Raw genomic sequence first — 13,153 nt, forward strand, 5'->3', positions numbered from 1 at the left:
AAATTTAGAATTCTCTTCTGACTTTGTGTAACAGACTCCATTCTTTAAAAAAACTTTTAAATATTCAAATATTTTGCCAAGAAAACTATAGTCACTCCATATCACTAGCTAATGACAAAAAGGAATGCCCTGAAAATTTTTGTCAACAAGATTAATACTTATACCAAGAATAAACTATATTCCTCAATATTTCACTCAAGTGAAAGCAGGATAAACATGTTCCAGTTGTTTCTTAATCACTTAATACTGACAAAACATCACCTGATGGCAGATGAAGAAATGGCAGATAGACAATAGGTGTTTACTCAAGTCATTCCACAGAAATGGTGCCCAATGTCTACAAATACTGTCAGCTTATCTAAGTGTGCACACTGAAGTCCTCCTATCCCCCTTAAAGTCTTGGAGAAAGCTGGAATAGTTGCCACTATTGCAGTTGAGCTATTACTTAGTAAATAAAAATTTACCTAAAAAAATTGCAACTGTTACTTACATAAATGGAATGACCTGGTGTTAAAATAGAGTCTGTTTTCTCCACAAAGGGACTAGGGTTACCAAAAGGAAGGGATTGGGCATTGTGGGTGGGGAGGGAGGGAGAAGGGGATTAAAGGGCACTATAATTAGCACTCACAATATAGGTGGGTCATGGGGAAGTCAGTACACACGGAGAAGACAAGTAATGACTCTGTAGTGTCTTACTACGCTGATGGACAGGGACTGCAATGGGGTGGGAGGGATTGATAGCATGAGTGAATGTTGAAACCACAATGTGCTCATGTGAAACCTTCATAAGATTGTTTATCAATGATACCTTAATTTTAAAAAAAGTCTGTTTTGTTCAAATTGTGCAAGTAGATAGATATATATAACTAAGAGGAACATGGTGATTTTCTTTCCCGCTAAAGTAACAGAACAATTTCTTTTATCAAAATCTTGAGCTTATGTATCACGAGAAGGAAGCTTTCTATCTAAGGTCCGACTATGATTGTGAAACATTATTTTTCCCCTTGATTTTTTAATAGTATCTGTGAGAATAAGCCTAGTGTTGTACAAGCATTCAAACTGAGAAGACTGCAACAACAGGGAAAAAAAAGGAAGGGTTAAACATAAACAACTAACCTATGCCAAGCCCCAGAGAAATGAAGTCATATCAGATTATGGTCTGACCAAAGAAAACCAGGAAGCTTTCAGTTTGGTTTACTTCTGGGTGCTGCTCACTATAAAATTGTAATTAATTTTATAGACATGCTTTAAATATCTTTTGGTGGGAAACTCTACTGTGTAGCTACTACAAAGACTAAATAAATCTGGCAAATCATTAAGAATTCTGATTTTCATACGCATTAACTAATGGTGGTTATGTGGGTAGTCAACATATGAGCCACTCTGTAAACGATGTTCATTAGCTGTTTTAAAGATACAGAAAAGTAAAATTTTACTTAGATTCACAAAGAAAGGGTGAATCTTAGCTTTGCTTCTATATTTTGTTCAGGACAACCTGTATGAATGGAGCTGAATAGGAACCAGAGATACCTCTGATTTAGCTTCTGGTTTTGACACAGATTACTTCTGTGAGTGAAGTTCACTTCACTTCAGGACAGTTATTCAGGTAAGTGTTGTTGCATGATAGTTCTATAGTTAAATTGTCAAAGAGTTTGAAAAAGGGGGTAAAGAAGATACTGTGGGATATGGGCCTTATCAGATGTAAATAAAAGTTTAAAATGTGCAGACATGTACATATTAATTGAGATACTACTATGGATGACAACATATATAGTGGGTTGTTTCAGTTTTTTGTTAATTAAGATACATGTGATTATACTTCACATATTTATTACAAGTTATAAAATTTGAAAATTCCTTGGAATTGTTAACTCTGGTTGATTTTGGTAGAGGGGGCTGGACCAGGTGGCTTAAAGGACAAGGAGAGGGAAACCTTTAACTTTATAATAAATACACTTTGGCATCTTTTGAATTTAGTATCCTGTGAATAAATTCCTCTATGCAAAGCAAATACAAAATTTAAAGTCCTTAGATATTATATATCACCAACACTTGTCTCTCCTTATTTGTCTACAAGAGGGCATATAATAATAACTTGCTTCTCTCTGATGTGCTAATTAACAAAATACACTCCAGCTACCCATACGCTGGTCTTACCTATGCTACCAAGCAGAGAAAGAATGGGAGTAACAATGTGATAATTCCACTATTCCTCTTAGGATGAGTATAGACAATGAAGGGAGAGGGGGTAAAAAGGCATTTTTCATTCATGGTTTCTGTACTAATCAACAACTTACTGCCTCTCTTGTATACAAATCACATTCAGAGGAAATAAGATCCCAAAACTATAGAACTTGGAACAACAGAGAGAAGCCAACAGGTTAGTATGTTGATATATAGTTGTAGTGTCAACATTGGACATTTGGGTACACTTAAAATAAGAATTTTGAATCTCATTTATGGCACTTTCTGCAGTGAAAAAGTTCTGGCCATTTTTTGGTACTCTGCTGAGAAATACATAAGCAGAAGTCTGTAGCTACAGACCCTCTACATCAAAACTGACCAAACATGCTTAAAATGAAAAGAAAAAAGCTTATTCAATTTCCTTATGGCAGACATATGGCTTAGACTTTTAGTGTTTACATGATGCCTTTTATCTGTTCTCCTTTGTCAAGAAGCCTAGGCTAAAGGTACCTTCAGACTCTTAGACTGTTGTCGAACCTCCATGGCATGCTTTCGCCTTAGTTCTCATTCTCTCCATTTGTTATGCTCCAGCTGGTTTGTGAGCTCGGCTTGATGCTGCAATCTGATCAGCTCACAACGCATCTTCTGCCTTGTGTTGAGCTGGCGGAACTGCAGTTCTTGCATGGATTCATGATGACGCAGGAGCGTTGCATGCTCCACGTCCATTTGAGTCTGCCTCTTATTTAACTCCTAATTCATAACAAAAGACAAAGGCATAATTTACTGATGTACGATGCCAGGAGAAAAAAATCCTAAGAAACAGAATAACCAGGATATAGATGTGATCCTCTGATTTAATAATGGCTGCACAGTAAATATTAGAGTTTTATTAGTGTAACTGTAGAAAATGGGCAATTGGTAGCATAATTTCCTTATCTGTTCATTAGCTATTTATACTATTTTTAACAATAAGCTTAAGACATATTAAATCTGTCCCAGGAGACTTAATGTCCTTTCTACTCTCATTTATGTTTCCTAATTTTGTATTTGAAGAGGACTTCTAAGTCATCCTTTGAATTTCTTCAGTGTATACATTCAATTCTATTACATGCAGTATACCCAGTATAGTGTAGTGGTTAAGAACACAAGCCTCTAATAACAATGAAGCAAAACTGAAGGAACAAAATGGCAGCAGACTCAGACTCCAAGAATGAACTGGTGGTTACCAAAGGGGAGGGGTGTGGGAAAGTGGGTCGGGAGGGAGGAAGAAGGGGACTGAGGGGTATTATGTTTAGTACCCATGGTGTGGGGGATCACGGGGAGATCACAGAGAAGGGACATAGTGGATCTCTGGCAGTTGATTGCTGCACTGATGGACAGTGACTGCATTGGGGTATGGGTGGGGACTTGATAATATGGGTAAATGTAGTAACCACGTTGTTTTTTTCACGTGAAACCTTCATAAGAGTATATATCAATCATACTGTAATAAAAAATTTAAAAACAAACAAACAAAAAGGAACACAAGACTCTAGGGCTAGACTGCCTGCTTTCTAAATCCTGGCTCTGCTACCAACTAGCAGTGAGTCCTTGGGTTAATTACTTAAACTCTCTGTGCTTCAATTTCATCACTTCTCAAATGGAGACTATAATATAGCTGTTTCATAAAATTAACATGAGGCTGAAATGAATTCATAAGTGGAAAGCTCTCAGAATACCTACCTCATGATCAATAAATGTTACAACAATTTTTTCAGTTCAGAAAGATCAAATATACGACACACACGCATACACTCACACACGCTCTCTCTCTTTTTCTCTGTAGAAGGAACTCAGACTTGGCCCTTTTGCCTCTGCTGCCGCTTCTCCAGGGGCCAACATTTGGTGCATATGTTTCCCAACCTTCCCCATGCTATCGTGACACAACTATTGCACAAAAACATACACTTTTAAAATTGAATAAAAATATATATTATAGGCATATAATATGCTTTCTTTACCGAAAAATATAATGGACAAATATCCAGATCAGATCAGGACATCCAGATCTTTTTTTAAAAAGTTTTATAGTAATCTGCTTTGTGATGGCTGTAGTTGTTCCATTTTTTGCTTTATGACAAATTTTCAATAAACATCTACACATGATACACCATATAATTATGTTACTATTTCTTTAGGATAGAATTTGAGAAGTGGATTTGATGGATAGAAGATACATGCAAATTAAATTGTAAAAGCTGCTGAATTATGCTTCAAATGGCAGTATCAATTTCTATTCTTCCCGACATGGCCCACTTTCCCATGCCACTACTAGGACTTACCAATTCTTAGACTGATCTTATTGAATTGATTCAATTGTTTTAATTTGAATTTCATTAATTATTAGTGAATTTGAATAATTAACTTATATTTGAAGTTTATTTTAAGCCACTCTTGGAAATAAATTGATCTTTACTCATAGGTATACCTGATAATGAGAATCGTTGTTTTCATTGGCATAAGTTTATACATATGCCCAATAAATAATTTCATGATTATAAAAATATGTTAAATGGTAGTATATACCTTCATGGCACACATTTTGGATGAAAAGGCATAAATTATCCAATTAATTTTCTCATATTTAAAAATTAATACTTTTTTCACTCATGGATTTAATATTTATTAAATATTTACTTAATACATAGTTATTGAATACCTACTATGGGCCAGCCACTAGGTATATAAGGCCTGGATATATCTATCCACTGGATATAAAGCCCTGAACAGAACCTGGGACTTCATATAATTTCCATTCTAGTTGGGGAGAGAGAGATCCCCATAAAAAGTGTGCACGTGTGTGTGTGTGTGTGTGTGTGTGTGTGTGTGTGTGTGTGAGAGAGAGAGAGAGAGAGAGAGAGAGAGAGAGAGGAGTGCAAGAATATTTAAAGAAGGGAGAAGGATTTGGTGATCAGAATTGAGGAGATATGAAGGGAGGGAGAAGGTGAACCGTGTGGGTTGGGTTTCCAGGGAAGAAGGACTTAGGCAAAGGGAGGCAGAAGCACTCTAAGGCCTTGAGGGTGGGATGTGCCTGACATATTTTCAGGAAGATTCTGATTTCACACCATTTAAACATACCTCCATGAGAAGATCCTGCTCCAAGTTACAGCACCCAAGTAATATGTTTCTTTGGAAGCGACGGCATTGCAGCCCGAGGTGCTGTCTCTGATGGTGAAGAAGATCGGTCTTCTCCTCTGCCTGGGAATGCTGGACGTTCTCTATCTGCTTTGACAGCCATTCCTGTTCTTCTTTCCTTGGGCTGCTCTGCCTTTCATTCAGCGCCTGGCAAGATAAAAAACAACTGAGTTCAAAATACATAAAAATTAACTACATGAATATAGTATTTGGTAGCTGGTAATCTTCAGTGAAAATACTTAATTTGTGCCCTCTCTCAAGGGCAGGCAGGGCGATGACCTTAAGGAAGTAGGTAGTATTTTTCCATTTCTTGAGTTATCCATGAAGTAGGACAAGAAAAGAGAAAACATACACTAGAAAACATGCATACTTTTCAGCTTTGCACAGCTATATTTATGATGGCTCGTAGCTCTGAAAGCACACAATGATTGGTGAATGAAGTAAAACATCTTTCTTTAAATCCCTCCCAAAAAGGGGAAGAAGGCAGTGCTTTCAAGTAAAAATCACACACGAATTAAAATCAAGGTTAAAATATAGTTATGTCTCACTTCTTGATTTTCAACAATAGAAATGCTAAGTTTTTGGCAAAGTTAAGGATGGCTTCAGTATAAAAGACTTTGGAAATTAAATGGAAAATCAAGAAAACTATAGGAAAATAGAGACCTTTTAGAATGGATTTAATATTCAGCACTATAACCACTGCACAAGGCAAGACCAATGTTTTTCTACAGCATTATAAATATCATCTCACAAACTACCTAAAAAATTCATTTATACTGGACAAGATGAGAATGTTGACAATACGTTCAATGATACAAACCCGAGGATGCTAATTAATACTAGTATATTTCAACCTAAAATGCATCAACCTTGGAGAGAATATAAATCAGCCATCTTTCCTAGGTCTAAAATGACTTTTCAGAGACTATTAACCTTATGGTTCTTCATCTGTTATTCAAGAAAGAAACCAATTATTCATTACTTTCATTAATAAGATATTCAAACACATAAAAATAAAAAGCACATAAGCTTGTAGTTCTCAACTTACAGATGTCAGTGATAAGACAGGGATAATACAGGCATATACACAAAGCTCACTTGGCTGTTTTTCAAAATCTTTTGCCAAGGAAACTCCCCACCCACCAAGACTCTAGTATGTCCCTTCCTCTATACCGATAATCATCATTCTAAATGAACACACACACACACACACACACACACACACACACACACACACAACACAAAACTACCTTCTAAAAGAAAATGAGATTAGTTAGACTATGTATTATATGCTTGAGGAATTATCTAAACCAACACATTCATTTATAAAACTAAAACCTCATTTCACTAAGAAACAACTATAGAACTGCATTTTGTTGGGTATTTATTTACAGTTGAGAATCCTATTTACCATCTTTTCAAATTCCATGTTCTAGTATTGAGTTTGGCTTTCAGATTACAGTAATGGGAATACATACCAGGTTATACTCTTTTGAGTCAGAAAAATCTTATCAATGAACCTCACTTGGCAGGGTACATATAGCAAGGCTTTGTGCCACCAATATATCCTTAATAAGACTTAAATATCTAATTATAGGTCAAATTCCTACATACACAAAAGCACTGTACCAAAGATATTATGGTTATGTTATCAAGATTAATTTATCTGTGTGCTAACAATTTATTACATGGGCTAAAAATTTCAGCCCATCAGTTTGTAAGAGGGGGTGTAACTGGAGAAGTCTTGGTGGGTGGGGAATTTCCTTAGCAAGAGATTTTGAAAAACAGAGCCAAGTGATTCTTTGTGTGTATGCCTGTATTATCTCTGTCTTCTCATTGACATCTTTAAGTTGAGAGCTACAACTTTATGTGATTTTTTATATTATCAAGGAACTATTTTTGAGAATCTTATCAATGAAACTAAAAAAGAATTGGTTTCTTTCTTGAATAACAGGTGAAGAACCGTAAGGTCAATATTCTCTGAAAAATCATCTTAGACCTGGGAAAGGTGACTGATTTATATTCTCTGCAATATAATAAATATGCAATAGCTGATACATATCATTTTTGTGTCCTGACCACTATCCTGAATAATAATCCCCTTTCAGAAATTGCCTTGGAACAACCATGGCTTTCCTCAAAGTTAGAGTACATCTGCGATAAAAAGAAGTTCAAGAAAGCAGCACATAAAGGGCAAACACACATGAAATCATGTAACCATAAAGACATAATTAGCATGCTTTCCTATTAAAGAAAATGGGATGAGCAGAAATGCCTCTTATCCTTATTCTGTGTTAAAATCAGAATAAGAACAAATTACTGTAATCTGAGCCCAAAGTAAGAAGGTATGATTTACTTTTAAAGGAAGAAATGTATGGCTCTTTTTCACAGCTAAAATATTTTTATTTCTAGTGACTCAGTTACTCAGTAAGTGCTTAGGAAAGCTATTATAAATAATAGCTTCATAAAATAATTTAATGTTCAAGAGATCGCTCTTTTTAGATCCCACTCAACTGAGGATATCAGCCATTGAAAATAGGTTATAATCAATGTCCTCACTTAAACTGATATATAGTTAGTGGCCACAAACAAAAGAAAAATTTATGCTAATGGTTCTATGAGTAGATCACTATTGAATATAATCAGTAAGCAGGTGAGTGGCTTGAAAAGTTTTATAAAGTAAATACCTTCTTAAGCTGTTCCTTTTGAAGTTTATATTCTCTCTTCTGGGACTTCAGAAAGCTGTTCAGTTCTTTCTTCTGCTGGTCCTGAAGATGTTGCTTAAATTTTTCCTCCTCATTGGACATCACTTTAATCTATAGGAAATTTTTTAAATGAATCAAATTATCTAAGCAGATAAGCTTCAAAGCAGCAGTTTATACACATTAGCAAGGATACTTCCTCCCACCTAAGAATATAAAATCAGTATAATCATTACCAAAACAAGAATATCCAATAAATTATTAAGTATTACTCAGCATCCTTATTATTTGAATTTCAGAGAACCAATAAAATGGAACTCATCTTTAAAATGCTGATCTTTTACAGGGTCAGTGTTTTCACCTTTTTTCCCCCATACTGGAGTATGCTGCCCAACTCCCCCCCCCCCCAATAAAACAAAACAAATGTAATTAAGTTATGACCTTTTATCTAGCTTGACTTGTATATTAAATAATGTAATACATTCATCTTCAAATTAATCCCTGACTTTTAATTTGTATTTTAAGTAATATGAAAATGTTGAATATTAAATCCCAGTATAATATTATCTTATTTATGATGATATATGCAGTAGTTGACCCACAAACAATGTGGGGATTAGGGGTGTTGACTCCCAACATAGTAAAAAAATCCTCATATAACTTTTCACTCCCCAAAAACTTAACTACTACTAGCATGCTGCTGACTGGAAGCCTTACTAACAACAGGAACAGATATTCACACATATTCTGCATGTTGTATAAATTATATACTGCATTCTTACAATAAAGAAAGGTAGAAAAAAGAAAATGATCTTTCAAACCGTCTCTCAAAATATTTTCCAAGATCTTTATTGAAAATCAATATGTGTATAAATGAGCCTGTGCAGTTCAAACCTATGTTATTCAAGGGTGAACTATACATATTCATTGCAGAACATTTAGGAAATACAGAAAAAACACAAAAGAAAAATCTTATATGATTTTACCAGCCAGAGATAACCAATATTAACATTTTGGTACATGTCCTTCCTAATTTTTTCTAGGCATATATAGACAAAGATATAAATACATAAAATAAATCTAAAATCATATTGCACATCATGTTTCACAAATTGCTTTCCTAAACATGTTAGTATCTACCACTTTACAAATTATTCAAGAAAGTACACCAAACATGATTCTAAATATTTTTACATTCTCTCACCAAATTATTTCAAAATCAAATATTCATTTACACCAGAAATTATTTTGCTAAATTCTCTATTACTGTGAGAGAGTGATTCTCCTTTTTTGCAGGGAAGGGTGAACAGGGTAGCTGCAAATGCCTCAGGGTGGACTAGCCAGACATCTTTGAAGATATAGTGTAAGTTTATTGAGAAGTTTACATTTTACTTGACAATTGTGATGATCAAAATAAATTGAAACAAATGGGAAACCAAGGAAATTACAAGACAAGTTTTCACATAACTCCTAAAAAAATGTACCTTTATCATACAGTCGAATGATACTTATTTGCAGTAAACAAATGGGCTAAATCTGAAACCATCTTAATCCCTCTGTATATTATAGTACTCTTCAATTCTTTTGATATAAAAATGCTACTATAAATTTAAGGTTTCCAAAAAGTACACAGAGAATGATGAATGATTTCTGAAACCGAAATTAAATACTGATTTATCAAACTCCTCAGATAACCAAAGTGTCCAAGGCCTAGAACAGAATACTTAATGACTTTTTTTTAGTAAGTTATCATTGACATACACTCTTACGAAGGTTTCACGTGAAAACCAATGTGGTTACTACATTCACCCATATCGAGTCCCCCCTCAAAACCCCATTGCAGTCACTGTCCATCAGTGTTGTAAGATGCCACAGTCACTACATGTCTTTTCTGTGCTACACTGTCTTCCCAATGATCCCCCCACACCATATCTGCTAATCATAATAGCCTCAATCCCCTTCTCGCTCCCTCCCCAACCGCCCTCTCACACCCCTCTCCTTTGGTAACCGCTAGTGGCTTCTTGGAGTTTGTGAGTCTGCTGCTGTTTTGTTCCTTCAGTTTTGCTTCATTGTTATACTCCACAAATGAGGGAAATCATTTGTTATTTGTCTTTCTCTCCCTGACATATTTCACTGAGCATAATACCCTCTAGCTCCATCCATGTTGTTGCAAATGGTAGGATTTGTTTTCTTTGTATGGCTGAATAATATTCTGTTGTGTATATGCACCACTTCTTCTTTATCCATCCATCTACTAATGGACACTTAGGTTGCTTCCATATCATGGCTATAGTAAATAGTGCCACAATAAACATAGGGGTGCATATGTCTTTTTTAATCTGACAGCTTATTTTCTCTGGGTAAATTCCTAGGAGTGGAATTCCCGGGCTAAATGGAATTTCTATTTTCAGTATTTGGAGGAACCTCCATATTGCTGTCCACGATGCTTGAACTAGTTTACATTCCCACCAGCAGTGTAGGAGGAATCCCCTTTCTCCACATCCTAGCCACCATAATTGCTCATAGTTTTTTCTATGTTGGCCATACTAACTGGTGTGAGCTGATACCTCATTGTACTTTTAAAATTAGTGATGTGGAGCATCTTTTCAAGTGCCTGTTGGCCATCTGAATTTCTTCTTTGGAGAAGTGTCTGTTCATATCCTGTGCCCATTTTTTAATCAGGTTATTTGCTTTTTGGGTGTTGAGGCATGTAAGCTCTTTACATATCTTGGATGTTAGTCACTTGTCAGATATGTCATTTACAAATATATTCTCCCATACTGTAGGATGCCTTTTTGTTCTGCTGATGGTGTCCTTTGCTATACAGAAGCTTGATGTAGTCCCATTTGTTCATTTTTGCTTTTGTTTCCCTCGCCCAAGGAGATGTGTTCAGGAAAAAGTTGCTCATGTTTATGTTCAAGAGATTTTTGCATATGTTGTCTTCTAAGAGTTTTATGGTTTCATGACTTACATTCAGGTCTTTGATCCATTTTGAGTTTACTTTCATGTATGGGGTAAGACAATAATCCAGTTTCATTCTTTTGCATGTAGCTGTCCAGTTTTGTCAACACCAGTTGTTGAAGACGCTGTTGTTTCCCCACTGTATGTCCATGGCTCGTTTATCATATATTTATTGACCATATGTGCTTGGGTTTTTATCTGGGATCCCTAGTGCGTTCCACTGATCCATGGGTCTGTTCTCATGCCAGTACCAAATTGTCTTTGCAGTAGAGCTTGAAGTCAGGGAGCATAATCCCCCACCTGCTTTATTCTTCCTTCTCATGATTGCTTTGGCTATTTGGGGTCTTCCATGGTACCATATGAATTTTAGAACTATGTGATCTAGTTCATTGAAGAATGCTATTGGCATTTTGATTGGGATTGCATTGAAGTAGTAGATTGCTTCAGGCAGGATGGCCATTTTGACAGTATTAATTCTTCCTTTCCATGAGCAAGGGATGTTATTTCCATTTATTGGTATCTTCTTTCTCTTGACTGTCTTGTAGTTTTCAGGGTATAGGTCTTTCACTTCCTTCATTCATTTTATCCCTAGGTATTTTATTCTTATTGATGCAATTGTGAATGGAATTGTTTTCCTGATTTCTCTTTCTGCTAGTTAATCATTAGTGTATAGGATTGCAACAGATTTCTCTGTATTAGTTTTGTATCCTCCCACTTTGCTGAATTCAGTTATTAGTTCTAGTAGTGTAGGGGTGGATTCTTCAGGGTTTTTTTATGTATAATATCATGTCATCTCAAAGAGTGATGGTTTAACTTCTTCTTTTCCAATCTGGATAACTTTTATTTCTTTGTGTTGTCTGATTGCCATGGCTAGGAACTCCAGAACTATATTGAATAAAAGTGGGGAGAGTGGGCATCCTTGTCTTGTTTCTGATCCTAGAGGAAAAGCTTTCAGCTTCCCACTGTTAAGTATGATGTTGGCTGTGGGTTTGCCATATATGGCCTTTATTATGTTGAGCTACTTGCCCTCTATACTCATTTTGCTGAGATTTTTTACCATGAATAGATGTTGAATGTTGTTGAATGCTTTTTCAGCTTCTATGTGGTTTTTGTCTTTGTTTTTGTCAATGTGGTGGATGATGCTGATGGATGTTCGAATGTTGTACCATCCTTGCATCCGTGGAATAAATCATATTTGATCATCATAGACGATCTTTTTGGTATATTTTTAATTTGATTTTGTTGAGTATTTTTGGACCTAGGTTCACAGGGGTATTGGTGTCTAATTTTCTTTTTTTGCGGGGTATTTGCCTAGTTTTGGTTTTAGAGTGATGCTGGCTTCATAGAATGAGGGTGGAAGTATTCCCTCCTCTTCTACTCTTTGGAAAACTTTAAGCAGGATGGGTAGTAAGTCTTCACTAAATGTCTGATAAAATTCAGCAGTGAAGCCATCTGGTGCATGAGTTTTATTCTTAGGTAGCTTTTTGATTACCAGTTCAGTTTTGCTGCAGGTAATTGGTCTGTTCAGATTTTCTGTTCCTTTCTGGGTCAGCCATGGAAGTTTGTACTTTTCTTGAATGTTGTCCATTTCTTCTAGGTTATCCAGTTTTTTAGCATACAATTTTTCATAGTGTTCTCTTCTAATTCTTTGTATTTCTGTGGTGTCCGTAGTGATTTTTCCTTTTCATTTCTGATACTCTTTATGTTTACTCTCTATTTTTTCTTGATAAGTCTGGCTAGGGGTTTATCTATTTTGCTTATTTTCTAAAAAAACCAGCTCCTGCTTTCTTTGATTCTATTGTTTTAATCTTCTCAATTTATTTAAGTGAGCTCTAATCTTTATTATGTCCCTCCTTCTACTGACTTGGGCCTCATTTGTTCTTCTTGTCTAGGTTTGTTAATTGTGAGTCCAGACTGTTCATATGGGATTTTTCTTCTTTCCTGAGGTAGGCCCACATTGCAATAAGCTTCCCTCTTAGCACAGCCTTTGTTGCATCCCACAGATTTTGTGGTGTTGAATTAGTGTTGTCATTTGCCTCCATATATTGCTTGATCTGTTTTTATTTGGTCATTGATCCACTGATTATTTAGGAGCATATTGTTAAGCCTCCATGTGTTTGTGGGCTTTTTCA

At 35.6% G+C, this 13,153-nt stretch overlaps 1 protein-coding gene across 1 annotated transcript in view; it reads right to left on the reverse strand.

The window, feature by feature from the left end:
* The window catches only part of LOC118969086 (serine/threonine-protein kinase TAO1-like), a 59,675-nt gene that overhangs the window by 15,359 nt on the left and 31,163 nt on the right, over window positions 1-13,153 (reverse strand). Inside the window, 3 exon segments of the mRNA XM_073236208.1 lie at window positions 2,695-2,934; window positions 5,302-5,505; window positions 8,046-8,174. Coding sequence (XP_073092309.1) covers window positions 2,695-2,934; window positions 5,302-5,505; window positions 8,046-8,174 — 573 coding nt within the window.

The sequence above is a fragment of the Manis javanica genome, chromosome 4, assembly GCF_040802235.1.
Source record: "Manis javanica isolate MJ-LG chromosome 4, MJ_LKY, whole genome shotgun sequence".
NCBI classification, from domain to species: Eukaryota; Metazoa; Chordata; class Mammalia; order Pholidota; family Manidae; genus Manis; species Manis javanica.